Source organism: Malaclemys terrapin, chromosome 3, assembly GCF_027887155.1.
Source record: "Malaclemys terrapin pileata isolate rMalTer1 chromosome 3, rMalTer1.hap1, whole genome shotgun sequence".
NCBI classification, from domain to species: domain Eukaryota; kingdom Metazoa; phylum Chordata; order Testudines; family Emydidae; genus Malaclemys; species Malaclemys terrapin.
Window position 1 is genome coordinate 61,078,939 of NC_071507.1, and position 21,068 is coordinate 61,100,006.

General features: G+C 37.7%; 1 protein-coding gene across 3 annotated transcripts in view; it reads left to right on the top strand.

The window, feature by feature from the left end:
- The window catches only part of BTBD9 (BTB domain containing 9), a 290,271-nt gene that overhangs the window by 141,258 nt on the left and 127,945 nt on the right, over positions 1–21,068 (top strand). For all 3 annotated transcript variants that reach the window (XM_054022242.1, XM_054022243.1, XM_054022241.1), the window contains exon 7: positions 19,196–19,305. In XM_054022242.1, the coding sequence (XP_053878217.1) occupies positions 19,196–19,305 (110 nt within the window). The remainder of the gene's footprint in view (positions 1–19,195; positions 19,306–21,068) is intronic.

A 21,068-nucleotide genomic window follows, 5' to 3' on the forward strand; every position in this document is an offset into this window, starting at 1 on the left:
TTTCATGCTCTTTCTATTTTTTAAGTTTTAAAAAATCATAATCAGTCCCACCATCAGAACAGGTCCACCATTAAATGAATGAAACCCCTCCATGTGTTGACTTAATAGATATAAACCTCCATGCTTCAGAGTATAAGACAGCCGCAAACTGACCAGTATTGGAAAGAACTTCCCCGGGACCTGAGTACTCCAGAATTGCCCATTACACTGTTTTTTTACTTTTTTCTGTTGCACGTGTTACTGGCCTCTGTCTGAGACGTCTTGTTTCACCATTGGTCTGATCCAATAACAAATTTTTTGTCACTGTGATTTTATTATTATTTTATTATTTATTCAGGCAGCTCCCAAAGGACCCATTCAAGATTGGGTAATGATTGTGCTGGGTGCTGTACAAACACAAAGTGTGCTGGGTGCTGTACAAATCCACACAGGTGGATACAGTTCTTGTCCTGACGCAAACTAAGGCCCTAGTCTTAAAATCAGATCCATGCAGGAAGACCTTTGTACTCATGCGGAGTCCTGTTGACTTCAATGATGTGGCTCTCTACAGGCATAGGAGTCTACCCAAGCAGATTCAGTTACAGCACTGGGGCTTTTAAAAAAAAAAAAAATTACTAAGAGATAGTGGCCATCAAGCAGGGCACTTACTGGCAGTTATTGGAGGAGTTGAAGACTTTAGTTCAATCTCTTAAAGATAGCAATACGAAATAGAAACAAACAAAGAGTTAAATTACACAGTATCACAGAGATGGTGTACGGCAGAGGTAGGCAACCTATGGCACGCGTGCCAAAGGCGGCACACTAGCTGATTTTCAGTGGCACTCACATTGGCCGGGTCCTGGCTGCCGGTCCAGAGGGCTCTGCATTTTAATTTAATTTTAAATGAAGCTTCTTAAACATTTTAAAAACCTTATTTACTTTAAATACAACAATAGTTTAGTTATATATTATAGACCTATATAAAGAGACCTTCTAAAAATGTTAAAATGTATTACTGGCATGCAAAACCTTAAATTAGAGTGAATAAATGAAGACTCGGCACACTGCTTCTGAAAAGTTGCCGACCCCTGGTGTACAGTAACCAATAGGAAAGGAGGACTTTCAGGTTTTTAATATTTGTATTACATTTTTATAAATAACTTGGAGAAAATAAGGCTCAGGTAAAAGATAAAAGCAAATCTAAAATAAATTATATATAGCTAATTTTGTGTGTGTATGTGTATACATAAGCCCTCAATTACTGTTTTTGTTTTCTTAGCATAGACAGTTTTGGGGAGGGATTATGAAAATACAGAGCTCTGGACATGAGTTCTTTATAAAATTAGAAAATAAATAAGCAATATACTTTATGAACAGTTATATAACTCATACACATTCAATAAAGAGACAAGGTGGGTGAGGTAATATCATTTAGAGGACCAACTTATGTTGGTGAGAGAGACAAGCTTTTGATCCACACACAGCTCTTCTTTAGGTCTCTCGCGCCAACAGACGTTGGTCCAATAAAAGATATTACCTCACCCACCTTGTATATCCCGGGACCAACACAGCTACAACTACACTGCATACAGTAAATTAATAACATTTTGAAAAGTTTATAGAGATAAAGGTATAGGTTGTATTTAGTGGAAATTCAGATTATTCTATCAAAGAGCATGGACTTAATTTTCAACTGTCTATTCTAAATTCTGGGTTTTGTAAATTTAGAGTGTGACTTCATAGCATGTGTTTGGCTAAACCTTATTTTTGTTACCCCAAGTCCATAGTAAGACTTGGCCCATCTTTAGCTGGTACAGTTGATAACTGTAGTCACTTAAAAGTATGGTACTGTTTCCTGAGATTTTATATTGCCTACTCAATATAATTTGTAATAAACTGAGTCTTTTGCAGTCATAATAGGGCCAGTGTGAAGTGACGCCTAATTTTAGAGAACCTAATACCAATTTCATCATTAAGATTGTATTTAAAACTAGGCTTAAAATAGGGTACAATCTCTTGGGTGGGTTTTTTTTTGGTTGGGGGGGGGAGTTTGTTTCTTTTAGGAGGGGTTGGAGTTTTTTTGGTTGGTTGCTTCCTCTCCCTGCACCCCTCTCTCTTCTAACATGGTGGGGAGGGATAGTTCAGTGGTTTGAGCGTTGGCCTGCTAAACCAAGGGTTGTGAGTTCAATCCTTGAGGGGGCCACCTAAGGGTCTGGGGCAAAATCAGTACTTGGTCCTGCTAGTGAAGGCAGGGGGGTGGACTCAATGACTTTTCAAGGTCCCTTCCAGTTCTAGAAAATAGGATATCTCGTATTATTATATTAACACTAGCCGGCCAATCAGTGTGAAATTTCACACAATTAATTTTTGTACCCTTTGAATTTTTTGTAGGTTTAATTTAATTACTTTCATAATTTTAATGGGATTTTTTTAAAATTGGGCTCTGGCTGAAATATGTCCTTGGCAATCCAACCTTTCATTTTGACTGATACCTTAAAAAAATGTCTAATTAGAAAAAATTTAGTGGAGAGGTGTTTCCTCAGTAGATCTGGTGCAACATGTAGGGGGGGTTTAATGTCTGAATTTTGGGTCATTTAAGCCATTATTTGTCGTAACTGAAAATTTATGTGCCAGCTGTTACCAGCAGAGAAATTTTATGTGCTGTATGTCATGCACATAAACTTCTTATGCATCAATTTTATTTGTAGTGTGCATACACTTTGTGTACGTGAACTTTGTGCTGGTGCACACATAAAACCTTCTAACTTATATATATCTTCTGTATGCATTTGTGTTAGATTTCATCCTGTCATGGAGGTTTTATATGTAGATTAGCTTTGAACTAGTGCTGAACCAGGACTCTGATTCAAGTACAGATTAGATGGCATCAAAACCTCATTAGCCACTTTTACAAGATTTCTGTACTGAAATGGCAGAAGTCATATGAGATCAGCTGATATTACAGCACTTCTGTTTCTTTGGTCCACATCCAGAGGTTACCAGGAGAACAGGTCCATTCCATTTTGGGATTTCACCTGAAACTAAAATGCCAGAGACAGGTTCAGATCTGAGGGTTTGAATGTCAACACATATACTCTCACACACAGTTTGGAAGTTCAGATTTGAGCAAGTTGCATGATTTGGGCTTCTCTCTTGTATTTGGCAGGTTTATTCCTTTCTATTTAGAAAATTAATCTAAAGTTAGAAATGAAGAATTATTTTAAAATTTTTACTTCCTTGCAAGCTCATCATTCTGACTTGAAAATGGAAAACTCACCACTATGTCATGCCACTCTCAGTCCCTTAACTATGCTTCTGTCTGTACAGATGCTCAGTTGTTTAAATATCTCCAGAATCATATCTGTTGCACAGCTTGGCGACTGTTAAATACAGTGTGTAGTCGCTTGTGCAACTACACACTGTATGTAACCATCACACAACTGCATGAATGTTTTCATTCCTTTAACTGATCCAGGCAAAAGCAGCAATATGAAAGGTTGGGGTAAACAGTTTAGTGAATCTATTAGGAGAAATGCATTAGGTTAATGAAACTACCTATTACATTGCTGCTTGTATCTGAATCAGTTGCATAGATTAAAATATATTTGCTCCTGTGCAACGTTTACAGGTTTAGATATGTTTTGCCTGCAAGTGTTAAATGGTTGAGTTTTATGTAAGCATTTTATGTGGTTCACTGCCATTATGAGCTATTTCATATCTTTGTAGCAGTGATTTCCAGTCAGGTAAAATGGACTTAGGTGTATTTTTTAAGGAGATTTTCTGTTCCAAGTGTATTGTTTTCACATTTGTTCTGGCTTCATACCTTTTTAAGGTATGATGTGCCCATTTTGCACGTTGTTTAAAGCTAGTAAGCCCCCCCCCCATTCTTTTATCTTTTTTGCCATGAGTCTATTGGTTCAGCTGTGTGAGTTTCAAGGATTGTGCATTTGACAGAGTTGCCAAGAAAAAGAAGCGTGGATGATTGTGAATGACACTGTTTCCTTTTCTAGTGAGAAACAAACACACAATGACCTTTGAATGCCCTTGTCTGCTGGGCTGTACATGATATAAGCGGAAGAGCACCTCTGAAGCAGGAGCTTTGTAAGATAAGGAAGGTAATGATCAGATGTGAATGCTACTTGTTTCTAAATAGTTATAAGGGATATGAGCTAGGTAGTACTGGTAGTGGCATTCTTCCATAAATTGTCCGACCCAAAATTGGAAAAGGAAACCCAAAATTGGCTTGGACCTATTTTTTATATGTATCAAATTTATTTTTCTTTGGCATTAACCTACTTTGTCAAAGGCAAACAAAACTTTATCTGGTCTTTGTGCACTAGCTAGTAAGTTAGAAAGGATATCGATGCAAGCTACTCCTCATTCACACCTTCTCCACTTTTTAGATTGTCTTCTTGTTCACTGTTTTTAGGGGATTAGAATTTATGCCCAAGCAAAACTAGCGTTTGTCTCCATTTTATTGCTGCTGTTACAACTCTACGGATTAAAGTGCATCTACAATCGGTACATTTTTGTGCTTTGGCACACATGTTCCAAATACTGTTCTGAGGCAGCTGACTGAAGTGTGGCATTAGAAGTCCTCCAGGGTATCTACAGCTGAATTAATCTGTGGTGTACTCAGCAGCAGCTGTTATGGGAATCAAATAGGTCAACTGTACAAATGAAAGCAGCAGAAGTAAGATGCAGTGCAGTTGTTTAGGAAAATATCAGAAGCATTTGTATCTGTAATAAAGTGTGCAAGTCATGATAGTTGCATGTGCAGTTAGATGACTTTTTGGGTGAGAGGTAAAAATTGAGGGGATTGTCCTCCTAGAGCTGTAGTCCATTCAGTTGTTTATGGATACATATTCTACCAAGTGGCCATCAGACCACTTTAATTGTTCCGTTCAATTAAAATAAATACCTTATTTATTGTATTCACATTAACATGAAACAAATGTTTTATTAACATAAGGAAAGTTTTAACAGCAGACCTCCATGGCATTGCTGTCATGGCAATTGGTGGGCAAAATGGAACATGACCAACTAGGAGTAGAGGAGTCTGAAAAAAATACAAGCAAAACCTTTATAACTTATAGGCAGATAGAAGTATCCATTATTCTCAAACAGGATCAAACCGCAAAATTAAATGTTTTGTCAAATGGCAAAGATTTAGTGCTTCAGTACAGTTCCTTTCACTACAGAAACATCTTTTAAATGCCAAAGTGATAAGGGTTTCCTTTTATAAAGAAGTATTTTTTTCTTTGTATTTGCGGTGGGGTGGAAGTGGGGGTGTCAGTTGACAGGAGAACTAATACAGTCCTTGAACTGTAGTTCTTTTCCCCTTTAACCACAGGAAGATTTATAGAAATTATGTGCTGTATGTAACTGCTGCATTTCTGACAGGAAGGTGAACAGTTTCTAATTTCATTGGGAAGACTGTCTGTAGTGTTTTTAGTGTCTGTACTCCTCGTTTGTGTGTCATTGCTCTGAAAGAGAGAGACATGTCATTAAAATTCACAGTTTAGCCCCAGGTTTTTGGCTGTACACTCCATTCTTTACCATTCCTGTCTCGTAGACCAAATCAGTTATGCCCAAGTTTACATGACTCTCTAACACACAAGTACATAGTGTAAGGCTTCCCCCCCCCCCTCTAGTTGGGAATCAGACCTTTTAAAGGAACTGTACAAGTTAGTCTACGCAAGGATCTTGTGTACAAAGAGAAAAACTTTTGTTAACCAGTGATACACATCACACATGCGGAATGGCAGAAGAATGAGTTTGCCTGGATACAGGTGATAATTAATACACCTATTAATTTATGTTGATTTAAGCAGGATAAAAGATACCTGTCCCAGACTTCTGGCACCATGCCATCAATTAAAAATATAGTCTTTGTGTTTTTTATAGTCCAAAACTCTACAACAAATGCAAACACATATCTGATAAGCTGGGGGAAGGCTACCCCGTTTAAAGCTGAACCTATTTGTTGTTCTGAATACTTAAGTTGGTGAAAGTGTAATTAATAATAATAAAAAACCCAAATACTGAACTTTTTACATTTTACTTTTAGTCTTCAAAATAGGTAAGATTGTTTCAAACATATTTTGAACAATAAAAAAAGGTTTAATGTATTCCCACATGGGTAGATTTGTTGTCCATAGCACAGAATGGATACAGAAAAGGGAGCAGTTATTGGTTCCTAAAACTCCCACCCTGCTTATTCGTCACCTATTGTTTCCAAGCTCCATGCAGAAAAAAACCAAAATAAACAAAAGAGAAAATAAATGAAATACCTAAAATAAACACTAAGTTAAGCAAAAAGAAACTTTCTTTCCAAGATAGTGTATTTGAATGTTAGGTCGTATACCTTATATGTATATCACATACAAAAAAACTACATTAAAAGAAACTTTAAGGTTGCAAAGTCAAGCTCTCAGAAGTTAATAAATGTCAGAATTAAAGTTGCCTGTGCAACCTAAATTGGGCCGTTTTGAGAGTATGCGTTTTGATATTTGTTGTGTGTATATATGTTTTGATGAGGGATACAGAACTAGAGGACACCAGTAAAAAATTTGATTTAAATAATTTGCCCAGCATCACATAAGAACCTGTGGCAGAAGCAAGGATAGAATCCAGTTCTCCAGGATGGCATTCCAGTGTTTTAACCACAAGTTTCCATTCCTAAAGTTCCTTGCCCCATTAACCACACACTTTCCAATTTACAGACAACAGCCTCCTTCACAACACAACCCTGATTTCATTCTCGGAGCAACATCCATTCTGTGTACTGAATGAAGCAGGAATTCTGTGAAAAAATGATATATGATCATATCATTAAAGACTGTATCATAATGCATATACACAAGGGCGGGGGCAATTAAATTGTACAGGCAACCTTAATTCTTCCATTTCTTAACCTGAATGTTTGACTTTGCAAACCTATTAATATTCTTATAATATAGGAAATTATATAAAGAAAACACCTAGATAAAAACAAACAAACAAACAAACAAGCTGACCCGTCCTCTGAAATTCTATGGTGGGGATTATCAGCCTGGTTGGAGCCTTTAGATCTACAATACAGATCTCTGCCACTTGAGCTATTGGAGTATTTGGTAGCAGGTTGCCACCCTCTGTGTGGAGCAGCCACTAGTGGGAGATAAGAGACACAATTTTCCGGTGGGTTTCACAGCTATGTGCTGAGAGGAGTGGATTGTTGAGACTCAAAAATTCTCAATTCAGTTCCACATCCTGGAGGGGAGTGTTCTCTCTAGCAGTTATAGATCGTTCTGCCCCTGTTCCCTAAACCTGTCTCTGATTGCTTGCAAACACCAAAGACTAATTAGGAGGACTGGTCTGGCTTTTGGGTTGACCAGCTGGCTCCAGGCTCTTAATTTCACTATGTTGCTTGTTGAAAGAAATGTAACTCAGTATCTCTTTTATAACTTTTATTAAAACACACAAAAATAAAATCAAGAAAACATATCACCGAAGCTTGTTTATTGATGATGTGGCTTCTTCCCCACAAGGTGGCTAGTCTTAGAGGTTCAAAAAGGTCAATCTTCCCCCAGATGGCTCACTGACCCAGTAGGTGAGGTTTCTTGGCCTTACCCTTGATCCTTATAGTTTGCAAACTTAATTGACTGTGCCATCAGGGCTGGATTTACACCTTATGCACCCCTAGGCACAGCATCTTCAGGGCACCCCATGCCTATAGCTGACCTTCGTGTTGCACACAGTTTTAGAGAGAGGTAAGGTGCCCCTAGAATGCTGGCACCCCTATCTGTGACCTCCCAAAAAATGAAAAATCCAGATACATGCGACCAGTTTTAAAGAAGCTAGTATGGTCTTATCGGGGTGAAAGGTCTTAAGATAATGTTATGTTGCCAGTTTATGAAAAGTTCAATATTAAAATCCTATAAAAATAGCTAATTGGAAAAAACCCTAGTACATCCAATCACTCAATATTCATTCATCAATTAAATTAAAAATAAGTTCAAACTTATGATCAGTGTCATCACCTCCAGTTTCTTATTCTTGGAAACAAAGCAATTACAGTAACCTTTCTATCTTATCTTCTGACATCTACATCTTGATAAAGTTACTTTAAAGCTTATCAAGATGAAACTATATCATATGAAATATCAAATTTAAAAATTATATATTGGGTCTCCATCCTTTTAAGCTATTCTTTTCACACCCTTCTGCTATTATACCTCCTTCCATCCCAGTTCCTGTCCCTATCCCCCACTTGAAGCTTTACTGCTTGAGCTAAAGGACCAAAACCACCACTGTGTTAGCGTGGGTTACAAGTGCATCTTTTCAAGTCCTATAGAAAAAGAACTGTGACATTCTGTCATCATAACTTACGTTGTCAGTACCATATGTCTCAACTTCAGTTCTGATTATGTATGTCAAGAGCAATCAACATGTGACAAATGATCAAAATGTGAAACCTCTGTATTTTCTTGCCTTGCAGCATAATTTACTGATGATAATGTTTTTAACTGTAAATTGTGATTTAAATAGATTTTAGAGAATTTAATTTTCCTTCTTAAAATGGAAATCTTGCTGAAACCTTAGCTATGGTTGCATTACCACACCATCATTGATACATTTCTGAACCATCTCTCCAGTGTTTAGGCAATTGTTTACAATTATTTACATGAAAGCAAATTTCTTCAGTGTAACTGTTGAACAGTGTTCATAGGAGGCTTTTGAACCTATCTGCTTATTGAATATAGCTGTGTATTGCTGGTATTTATCATTCAGACATAGTTAGTTTGTCCATTACCAAGATGTACCAGACATTCTGAATGCATTCTGCTTTGCTTGGAGGGAGATCATGTTTCCAGTGTCAGGGAATGACATTTTTTTGCCATTTGGATCAAATGAAACACAGACTTTAATTTATACCCCTGGGCTGAAAATATGATTTTAAAAATCAGGGTGCTAGAGTAAATTGTTAAAGCTGTGCATTTAATGATTTTATATCTAGAATAAATTCTTACCACATGGAAGAATGCAAGATTAAGGCAGGAAACAGTGCTGCTTTTTAACCTAATGAGAAACCCGAGGGGAACAAAATACAGGATTTATTGGGAGAAAGACTGGGTTCTTATATTATTAATTCCTTATTGTAGTAATACCACAGTAAGTACCTTTTGTGATAATAGTATTTAAATAATCTAACTATGAAGATTAACATAGAAATATATAACCATTAGCTGATGGAATAGGTTTTATTATAGATGATCACTAGTGTGAAATACTCTTAGCTATTATTCAAGATAAGATACGTTCTTTGGTGTGTAATTATAACATATGTTCCTATCTCTTGTCAAATGAAAACACTGCAAACCATTTATTTTATGTTATATAGAATATTCTTGGGTCATATTAAAGCTGCTGCTGCTGCTATCTCAAACTCTTTAAAGTTGTTGGCATGACATTGTATGATGTTCTCTTGCTTACTTGGCTGATATTTAAATAAAGGGCAAGAAAATTTCTCTGTTTTTTCCTTTCTTTGCCAGGTTTGATGAATGGCATCGCTTGATAAATATTATACAGCACAAAATTAAAACACAATAAGAATTTTCATGCTTATGTCAAGCAGTATCTAATGTCAGTGTAATCTTTTTCTCTTATTTTAGTTTATTTTTCTTCCTTTCCCAGATTTCTTAAAACAGAAGAGCAGAATCTGTGGTTTCTGATTATCCCAATTAGTAATGCTCTGTTGATTAGCCTAGAGAGGACTCTGTACAAGCCTTATTTCTTGCCTGTTGCCACATTCTTCCTACAGACAGTGTTGGATGTAGCTACAATCTCCATTTGGCTTAGGGACAAGAGTTTCAAGGTCACTCCCTGGACCTAGATCTTTGGATGGGTAGTATGCTGCATTACTCCCCCTCCGTGAGCTAAATGGAAAATGTGACAATTTTGAATTGCATTTTAGTAGGTACAGTTATTTTCACTTCAGGATTGCAGGTTATAAGGTGACATTGCTGAGACTAAGTGTTTGATTAAATAGTGCACTTCAACCACATCAAAGCCATAATACTGCTGAACTCTACGTTGGGTGCTCAGTGAATACAGAACACTTAAATTATTATAGGCAGTCATTTTCATGAGTAACTGTCCTTATATTGCCTGTGTAAAGGGGTGTGTCAGTATTTGTGAACTGAGAGAGAAACTGATTTGCAACATTGTACAAAATAACAAGCACCTGTAATTCCCAAAGGAGAGGCTCAAGCTAACATGCAGAAATGTAACACAGCCCCCAGAGCTAAACATTCCTCCAGACTACAGGGGAGCTTACTACTGAGTGCAGAATAGGGCAGACACATTTTAATTATAACCTTTGCATTAGGACTTGCATGTTGGACTCACAAAGAGATGCCTCTAGTCTAGGCCTCGCAGTGCTTAGATCAGGGGGTCTTAAGATTTTCCAGTATCTGTACGAGTGCCCACTGCTTTCCATTCACTTGTGCACAATCTGAACTGTAATGAAGTATGAGCTGCTCCAAACCACAGTCTCCATCCCAGATAAGCAAAGCTATATTTTATGTTAGAGGTTAAACTAATGAATGGAGGAGGCAGGGACTGGAGGTACAAAAGGGCACACCATAGATAGAGGCTTTTTGTTAAGGGAGGGAAGGTGCAGTCTCTACTATAGCTGCTAGAAGTATAAATACATGTATCTTTGGATGATTGACCTCTGATTTAGATACTCCCAACTTTCACTTTGTTCTGCCTCTCATAATTTAAACTAGCTTGAAAGTTCAAGTACTCTCCAACCTTTTCCTGTTTGTCTACTCTGAACTGTATTCCTTTCCTGCCCTAATCTTCATGTGTGCACTGAACCCAGTTATTGTGTAGAATTAGTTAAAGAAGAGGAAGATAAAGATGGAATTCTGGATAGCTAGATAAGGATTTATGCCTTTAGCATTCATTTGCATCAGAGGTGGTCAGTTTGTTGCATATGTATCTTCCCTATCCTGATTTAAGTTTTAATTATCTTCCATCTGGCTAAGCTTTTGCAGAGGGCCTTAGAGATACTGAGGAACATCCATTCCATTTTTCCAGCAGTGTCCCTCTACAGACTTGACAAAGTCAGTTGTCTGCAGAGCCCTTATTATGAGCTTAAATCTCAGCCTCTTGTGTATTTGAGAAATGACATTGAAAGGGGAAGAGAAACAAGTAAAACCTCCAGCTTTCATTCAAAAATAATTGTCTAGAAAGTGTGTTATCTGTTGTCATTGTTCCTGTGCCTTGACCTAGAAAGCTTTGAAAAGAAAGCTTTGAAAAAATTCATTCTTTTTACTGTAAATTGTCTAATAAGAATAAATGCAGACCATTTTATTGATTGCTGTAAGTTACCTATGGGTTTATTTCAGGGGTAAATGGATGATGAGACTTAGGTTTTGATGAAGGCTTGGGATCTGGCATGAATTTTGCATCTCAGATGCTGAGCTGTATAGACTGGCTATATTTCAGTGGGGATGCTATTGATCTTTTATGGAGATGATAAAAAGCAGCAAAGAGTCCTGTGGCACCTTATAGACTAACAGACGTATTGGAGCATAAGCAGACTGATTCTTGCTTGCATATTTATACCTGCCTCTGGAAATTTCCACTACATGCATCTGACGAAGTGGGTATTCACCCACAAAAGCTTATGCTCCAATACGTCTGTTAGTCTGTAAGGTGCCACAGGACTGTTTGTCGCTTTTTACAGATCCAGACTAACACGGCTACCCCTCTGATATGGAGATGATGTTTTTCATGTAGCACCTCCTGCTGGCCAAGTTACAAAACATTCTTTCCATTTGGTCAGTTCGACTGGTAAAGGATTGATGATGTATTTATCTGTTTTTAAGGAGGAAGTTATTTTTAAATACATCATACATTTTGTGAATTTTACATTTTAAATTTCCTGAGATTACAGTGAATGTTAAAGGTGAATAATTAAATCTGTACCAGCATAGGTATTGTATTCACAAGGTAGGTGAGTATAGTGGTAAGATTATGCATTTAAGGTATTATATTTAAATATCTTTCATTTATCTATCTCGTTACATTTTGAAGTATTCTCAAGTGCTTTCCAAATTTTGTATAATATATTGTACGTATTCTGGAGGCACTGGTTGTGACTTCATAATTAAGGTTGAGTTCTGTTTTGCATTTAAAGCAGGGATTCAGCTTTTTTATGTATGAAAAATACTCTGTGTGTGTGTGTATTTTTCATACATAATAATAGTGTGTGTGTGTGTGTGTGTATATATATATATATATATATATATATATATATATATAATAAAAATAATATGACACACAGTATTTTTCATACAAAAACAAACACTATTTCGCACTGAAATAAAAAGTTTCCAAACTTTCCACTTGGTTAAAATTAATTTAAATCCTGTGCATAGGCTATATTTGAAGAAATTTAGTTGTAATTAAGCTATGTTATTGATGATTTTTTATCTCAATGCTTTTAAGTAAGCTTCAGAAAGGGTAAGGTGAACAGCTTAAGTAGCTTTTAAGTGCGATCTTTGTGGCATGAGAGGTAGCTCAACCAATCACCACCCTTCATCTTCAGCTAATTTGCACACAGCAGTTCTCTTGGTTGTAATTAGAAAGTGGTCTGAGAGAGACTGGACAGCTGAGAAGAGTTCTCGCTTGTAAATTACTTGCCCAACTGTCATTGCTCTTTAAAGATTCCTTCACCACATGGTAACTTGGGCATCAGTGCTGGGAGGTTCCCCATGGCCCAGCTAGTTTGGCTCCACTGCCAGCACAAATGAGCCAGGAGAGCAGGGAGACATTACCCCTTAAAGCACAGAGACATTAGGCCCCAGGGACGAGGCACCGAGCAACCTTCCTTTCACACAGCATCAGTGTCTGTAATACAGCTCTCTAAAACATTTAGTCAGTTGCAAATTAAGGGCCAGATTCACCAGTAGATTTCAGTAGCTTTGTGTCTCTCTAGAGATGCGAAGCAGCTATAAACCCAGCTTAATTAGTTTGGTTTCATTGCAGTGCTCTGGTATACCAATGAATTTGCCCTTTGAAAATTAAAATTTTAAAAAATGATTCAAGGTTGATACTACATATCATCAATCTATTAGAAATATTGTATATAAATATTATCTTTGGGTTTCTTATTTAGTATTCATGTATGAAACTTAATAACTTAAAAAAAACCAAGGAAATTCAGGCAAAACTGTGATGAAATGGAGTTAAGCTTGAAAGTAAATGCTAGAAATTTAGGGGTGAAAAAATATTAAATGTTGCAATGATCCCAAAACCAGGTATTTCAAACCCAGAAACTTCAGACCTAAGATTACACTTAAAAGAAATCTAGACATGTTAAAGTTTGGAAATGCAGAGTGAAGGCATCCAAAAAACCTTAACTTTGTCCTGTAAATACATCAGGAGGTAATTTTTATATACATATATATATATATATATATATATATAGAGAGAGAGAGAGAGAGAGAGAGAGAGAGAGAGAGAGAGAGAGAGAGAGAGAGAGAGAGGAGAACGATCTTTAAAAATCAGTTTAATCTGGAATCAAAAACTAAAATGTTCATTGCGTGGCATCACTAGGAGGCACGCAATGAACATTTTAGTTTTTGATTCTAAATTAAACTGATTTTTAAAGATTGTTCTCCCCCTCAATGCAGCTGTATCTCTGAATTTCCTGGGGTTCTAATGCTTGGTTTTCGGGATAATGGCAACATCTCTATCATGTATTTTACTCTTAAGTTACTTTTATAGACCCTCAACCTTACCACCATTTCAGCATAGTTTGTCTTAGAATATATATACACAAGATATATATAATCACTTGAGCAGCTTTTGGTGTAGAATGCAATGACTATTTAAAAGTGCACACCATTAGTACTGAACTGTGTAGTTCAGGAAGTGAAGAAAAATACCATATCCAGCTGAAACTGTTGGGGGAATTTAAGGAGGTAGAATTTAATTGCCTGTGTTGGAATTTGATCATGATGCACAAGTTAACACCCTTGCTCTTGGAATATTTCCATGGGATCTTTTAATAATTGTAAAAAGCAACAGAGGGTCCTGTGGCACCTTTAAAACTAACAGAGGTATTGGGAGCATAAGCTTTCGTGGGTAAGAACCTCACTTCTTCAGATGCAAATAATGGAAATTTCCAGAGGCAGGTATAAATCAGTATGGAGATAACAAGGTTAGTTCAATCAGGGAGGGTGAGGTGCTCTGCTAGCAGTTGAGGTGTGAACACCAAGGGAGGAGAAACTGCTTCTGTAGTTGGATAGCCATTCACAGTCTTTGTTTAATCCTGATCTGATGGTGTCAAATTTGCAAATGAACTGGAGCTCAGCAGTTTCTCTTTGGAGTCTGGTCCTGAAGTTTTTTTGCTGTAAGATGGCTACCTTTACATCTGCTATTGTGTGGCCAGGGAGGTTGAAGTGTTCTCCTACAGGTTTTTGTATATTGCCATTCCTGATATCTGACTTGTGTCCATTTATCCTCTTGCGTAGTCACTGTCCAGTTTGGCCAATGTACATAGCAGAGGGGCATTGCTGGCACATGATGGCATATATAACATTGGTGGACATGCAGGTGAATGAGCCGGTGATGTTGTAGCTGATCTGGTTAGGTCCTGTGATGGTGTTGCTGGTGTAGATATGTGGGCAGAGTTGGCATCGAGGTTTGTTGCCTGGGTTGGTTCCTGAGTTAGAGTTGTTATGGTGCGATGTGTGGTTGCTGGTGAGAATATGCTTAAGGTTGGCAGGTTGTCTGTGGGCGAGGACTGGCCTGCCTCCCAAGGTCTGTGAAAGTGAGGGATCATTGTCCAGGATGGGTTGTAGATCATGTGTTGGATGCGTTGGAGAGGTTTAAGCTGAGGACTGTAGGTGATGGCCAGTGGAGTTCTGTTGGTTTCTTTTTTGGGCCTGTCTTGTAGCAGGAGGTTTCTGGGTACACGTCTGGCTCTGTTGATTTGTTTCTTTATTTCCTTGTGTGGGTATCGTAGTTTTGAGAATGCTTGGTGAAGATCTTCTAGGTGTTGGTCTGTGGTTACAACCGCATCTGCTCCAACCCCTGAAACAGAGACCAGCAACTACAAGATCTTCACCAAGCATTCTCAAAACAGGATATTAGCCCCAAAATCATGAGATGGAAATAAAAATAATAATAAAATAATGTTTTTGGCCTATCTTCTTATTTTTGAACCCCCCCTCACCAACCACCAATATGTGTCTGACAATTACAATGTTGTCAACTGTTGCAACTGTACAGTGAGTTATGCAGTGTTGACCCCCACTGCAGGAGCTTTTACAAGGACTCAGCTGAGATTAGGGGAAGGAAGCAGAGTGGGTTGTGCTGAATGGCCAGGAGCATTGACCGTCCTGCCACAGATCACAGGGTCCTATCTTCAGCTCCCCATTCACAGAGTCTCTGCTGGTTTCCTGCACAGAGTAGCCTAACTGCCAATTGATGGCTGCTGCACCTGCACCACTGGAGAACGAGATGGGCAGAAAGCCTGGTCTGGCAGTAGAGACCACCCACAAAGAGCCCATCTGCTTCCTCTGCCAGACAGCACCCACTCCTGACCCCACCCCTTCAGTTTGGCTCCGGGAAGTGGACAGGGCTGTGCCAAAGGGCTGGGATCAGCAGCGGGCGCAGTCTATGGGTGGGCAAACAGTACTCATGGACTGCAGCCTTCCGTTACCCTCCTGACCCTGGCCCTTCAGCATAGCCATGTGTGTTTCCTCCGCAGAATATTTATGGGTCCCAAAAAAGCCAAAATTTGGGTGAAAAATCAGTAAAACCCAAATACTGGCTTTTTCAAAACCCACAATTTTTTTCGAGAAAATCAGTAAATACCAACAGCGAAGGGCTTTGTTCATTAGCAATGTCCTGATACATTCAGTCCCCCATAAGTTTTCATGTTACATTTTAAATAATAATGCTTGCCTTCTGAAAGATAGGTTTATTATAAGTTCTGAAATTTTTGGAGTTTGAACGGGCAGGTTCTTCCCCTCTCTGGACTCACTAGCAAAATCTCTTGCCCCTTGTTCTCAATCTGAAAGACTCTACAGAAGAGTGTCGCACCCTATCCTTAAAGCGAAAGATATAAACACCAGAAATACAACAATAATACAACCACCAAATTCACTTCTAAATACAATGTTTTGCAATATAAAATCATGCCAACAGTTACTCCAGGGTTGTTTCACTAACTTTTATACATATATGTATATGATTTTTCACCCCACATGGGTTATAAGCAGAGTTTAACAATCTTCAGATTCACAGCACTGACCTTTCCTCCTATACCGGTACTTTAGAAGTAACTGTTGGAGGAAAAGAGCATGTTGTTATTCTCTATGTGGACCAGCCTATACAGGGAGACAACACACACTTTGCAATTTTTTTTGAGACTGCAGTAGAATTCTGAGCATCACTATTTTGGTTACTGGCTCTGGGAGCAGTGTGATCTGAGAGTTATCATCAGCAAAGTCAAATGTAACAATGCCTCTGGGTAATCTGAGAGGACCAGACCTGGGACTGCTAGATGTAAAAGCATGAACTTCTACCACTTAAACTAAAGAACTAGAGCTCTTTGTGTAGAAGCAAGTAGCAGTCATATGCTTTTACATATGATCTAGCCACTAGAGGGTGAAACCGAGCCACACTGTGTTAGCATTAAGAGTGGTTCAACAAAAAAAACTTCAAAAACAGACTCCAACGAGAAACTACAGAACTGGAATTAATTTGCAAAATGGATACCATCAAATTAGGCTTGAATAAAGACTGGGAGTGGATGAGTCATTAGACAAACTAAAAACTATTTCTCCATGCTAATTTTCCCCCTACTGTTACTCACACCTTCTTGTCAGCTATTTGAAATGGGCGATCCTGATTATCACTACAAAAGTTTTTTTCCCCTGCTGATAATAGCATACCTTAGTCGATTAATCTCATTGGAGTTGGTATGGCAACCCCCATTTTTTCATGTTCTCTGTGTGTATATCTTCCTACTGTATTTTCCACTGTATGCATCTGATGAAGTGGGCTTTAGCCCACAAAAGCTTATGCTCAAATAAATTTGTTAGTCTCTAAGGTGCCACAAGTACTCCTCGTTCTTTTTACTGTGTTAGCATAGTTTACTAAGCACCTGATTTGACTTATTCCTTCTGAAACGCTGTGTGGCAAAGTGTATAATATTTGGCTCTGTTATGTTCTGTTCCCAGCCTGAAATGACCGTGTGTGTACTCTCAGGTATCTATCTGTGAAATGGGTGACTGATAGTTACCCCCAACATAGTGGCATGAAGTCTTGATTCATTATAAGGATTGTGAAGGGGTCACAAATATTAACAGCGGTCATTGAAAGAACTGGGACTAGAACTTTGGTCTCTAGGCATGCAGTGTAGTATATCACCCCTGTATAAAGGAGTTTCTTTTTGTTTCCCTCAAAAATCACATGACTGCCTGCAGCAAGGGCCAAAGTTGTGCTACTCACAAGAGTTAACATTGCATGTCTTGCATCATGTGTAGGGCAGATAGAGGCTTACAGCTCCCTGTTGGAGAAAGTTCATAAATTCAATATGGTTTAGCATGTCACATAAGTTGGCCAAAAAGTGTATTTAGTAATAACTTTGAAGTAAGTGACCAGTTTGAAATTGTCAGCAGATAAAGTAAATAAATCTATTTGCTGGCTGCCTAAAGATAGATGAAAATTCTGTCTGCAACATAAAATAACAATGTTAGGAAATTTATTTTAAAAGTTGATCTTTCAAATGTTTTCGGCTTACATAGGTTAGCCAACTTTGTGGATGGAGTAAACATTTCATAAAAACACTTATTTAAAATCATTTTAAAGAATTCTGATATACCTACAATAATTAAAAATACATATTAGTTGAAACATTTATCTACAGTGTTTTTTAAGAATTGTTCCTCTGACACAATCATTTTGTTATGTAGATGGGACCTAAATAAAACTAGAAGGGAAAATAGCTCTAAGTACAAAAAGCTTTCTTAGTTAAGGGCTAAAAAGAAATAATCATTTACTTTACCTAGTTAACTTGGAGTGATTAAGAACGTGAGACAATCTTACTGTATTAGCGAACAGCCATTAGGTTAGAACTAAAATTACATTAGATAAATGAAAGGTTATTTTACACAGCAGAGGGAAAGATATTGCTAAAGTCTTACAGATTCTACTTTCTCTTAATTGAAATCTGTTCATTTAATATGCACCTTCCTTCAGTGTGGATAATTCATAATTGGAGAAATGCTATCATCTATTCAAGTCATTTTCGTGGTTGTTTTTTTAGATCCACCAAGAAAGCATATAGTATCCCATTTGGGATTTTCCAGAACTCATCATAATGACTTCAGCTGTTCATTAACCTCTGAACTGTCAGATCCCTTTGGAAAATGAGGGGAGCAGATTGATTCAAGGTTAATACTTGTTTGTAGAAGGTGAAGCCTCCAAGGTAATGCAAAGGGTGGATAGGCCACTTTGTTCAAGAGCCGCTGCCTGTGACTTTGCGTTAACGTTCAGAAGTTCAAGCTATGCAACCAAGAGTGAAACCCAGAGGCAGCTTTGTCTAACAAAGCCTGACTATTCAAATAACTTTTCTGTAATTAATAAAAGGAAGTTGGTGTCTGATGTGTCAAGAGTTAATTTAGCAATATGGAATTAGAAGCAGCATTATAGTAAAAGAATTTATGGCTTCTGTAGGGAAGCAACACTGATTTATCGAGTTTGTTTTTAGTGTATGAAATCTTTCATGGTGGTGGAAAGTTGTTGATCAGTCTCCATAGCCATTAGTAGAATCAGGAAGCTATTTGTAGTTCTCAAATGTGGTTGTATTATGGACAAACAGTTGTACGAACAGCCAGTGTTCGAGCTGGATGATGTCTTGTTTTGATTTTCTTGATAAATCTAAACCAAAGCCTGTAAAATTCTGATAAATTTCACAGCTCTTAAATTTGCTGTAATTCTCCTAAATTCTGTTGGAGCCAGCACTTCTGAGTAGGTGCAATATCTGTAGTTAAATCCATAATCATCTTTACAATTCTCCGGTTCTTGTAGCTCGGCAAAATGTTTTGCTAGGGCAAGAGCACTGACAGCGTCCTAATGAATCATTGGTAACTTGGGAAGAGAGTCTTTATTGTCTTTAACTTGTTTTTTCTCTATTTTCTCTTAGGTACATCCGAATAGTTGGCACCCACAACACAGTGAACAAAGTTTTCCATATTGTGGCATTTGAATGCATGTTTACCAACAAAACCTTCACTCTTGAGAAAGGTCTTATAGGTAAGAAATACAACTGTTTTTTAATTCTATAGTTATCTCTACTGTCTATAAATTACCAAAGACACTTTTGTTCTCAGTCATTTCAGGTTTATTGCCTGAACTCATCTTGTCTTTGCAAGCCTAGGTTTCCACTCATACCAGTAGAAGCAAAGCCCATTTGTTTGTAAGAATATTCCTGTGCTGGTTTCCATTGTAGATTGGCTAAATGACTTTAAAGATGTCTGCACTACAGAGCCTATGGTGTCACAGCAATGCCTTCATAGTCACCTAGTGTAGACACAGCATACATTGACAGAAGGAATTTTTCTGTAATATAGGAATATGACCTCCGCAAAGAACGTTGTCTGTGCTTACAGAAGCACTTTTCTGTCTGTGTCTACACTGGGAGTTTTGTCGCCATAATTATGTCAGTCGGGGTGTGTGTTTTTTTCATATCTCTGCCCGACATAGTTATGCTCACTCAAGTTTTGAGTATAGGCCAAGCCTAAAAGATTTACTGTCACTGTCTGCTGGAATTCTCAGCATTGTGAGTTACTATGTTATCCCTCTCAAGCCTCAGCAAATGCTACAGGTAAGCTGTGTGACAACTCCCTAACACACCAGCTTGTCTGCCTTGCCAGCAAATTCTTCAGGACTCTGCCAGTCCAAACCTTACCTTGCAGGTAACAAACAAATTCTGAATTCTTCAGAGCTCCAAATTCTGAATTCTTCAGAGATGTCTCTCTGCAGTGTCCAGCTCTCTCACTGAATCCTTACTGAAGTTAATTTTGTTGCTCCTTTAAAGAAGTAATATACGGTAGCTCATTAATTTAACTGGGGTTTGACAAAAGCTCTCATTTCAATCACAGTACTGATTTGGTTTATAGTAAAATAAAACAAGTTTATTTTAACAAAAGGACATAAGATTAAGTGATGCCTAATGTAAGGAAAAAGAGAGAAAGAGTTACAAGGAAACAAAAGTAAAAATACTTTTCTACCACTAAACTTAATTTCAGCAAGTTACAATCTTTGCCTAAGCAGGTTTCTCACCTAAACTCAGTTCCCATAGACTTCAACCCCTTTGGCTGAAGGATTCAACATTCTATGATTTCAGGAACCCTGGCCCCTTTAATCCCCCAAGTGATGGATACCACAATGGCTTTCTGTTTCTGCTTATACCTTCCAAAGTTCATTGACCCTGTTACAAGAGACAGCTACCTACTATTCTTCCCTTCCTGTTGACTTCCCATCCCCCTGCTGATTCATACGTAAATAGGGGTTCCATTGTTTTGATTCCATAATGCTTAATTTACACTGGAAACAGGTAGATAGCTACCTTCCCTGTGTTTGACCATAGACTTTAAAGCATAATATCAGCTAGTATCCATAATTCCTCATATAGTGTTAACGCATACATTTCACAATATTATTCACTTGTGTGACAGGCTTTCATAAAAGATCTTACTCAATACACTTTTATAATACAGTAATATTATATACAATCAGTTGATTCAATTACTTATGATTTGCGTTTCAGAACCCCTGTATTTATTGCTCAATAAACCTTTGAAATTTATTCTTCTGAAGTGTATCCCTAGATGAAGGATCTCTCTCCTCATGGGATGTAGATGCCATGCTGCCTTCTCCCATGCTTATTAGCTCGATAGTTTTGTTTACTTTATATGTAAATATACTTTCATTGTCTGGCTGATGACCAGGCTAGTCAGACAAGCAAATACCTGTTCCTTTGTTTAAAGGGCAAACTGTGCTTATGCATCGCTTGC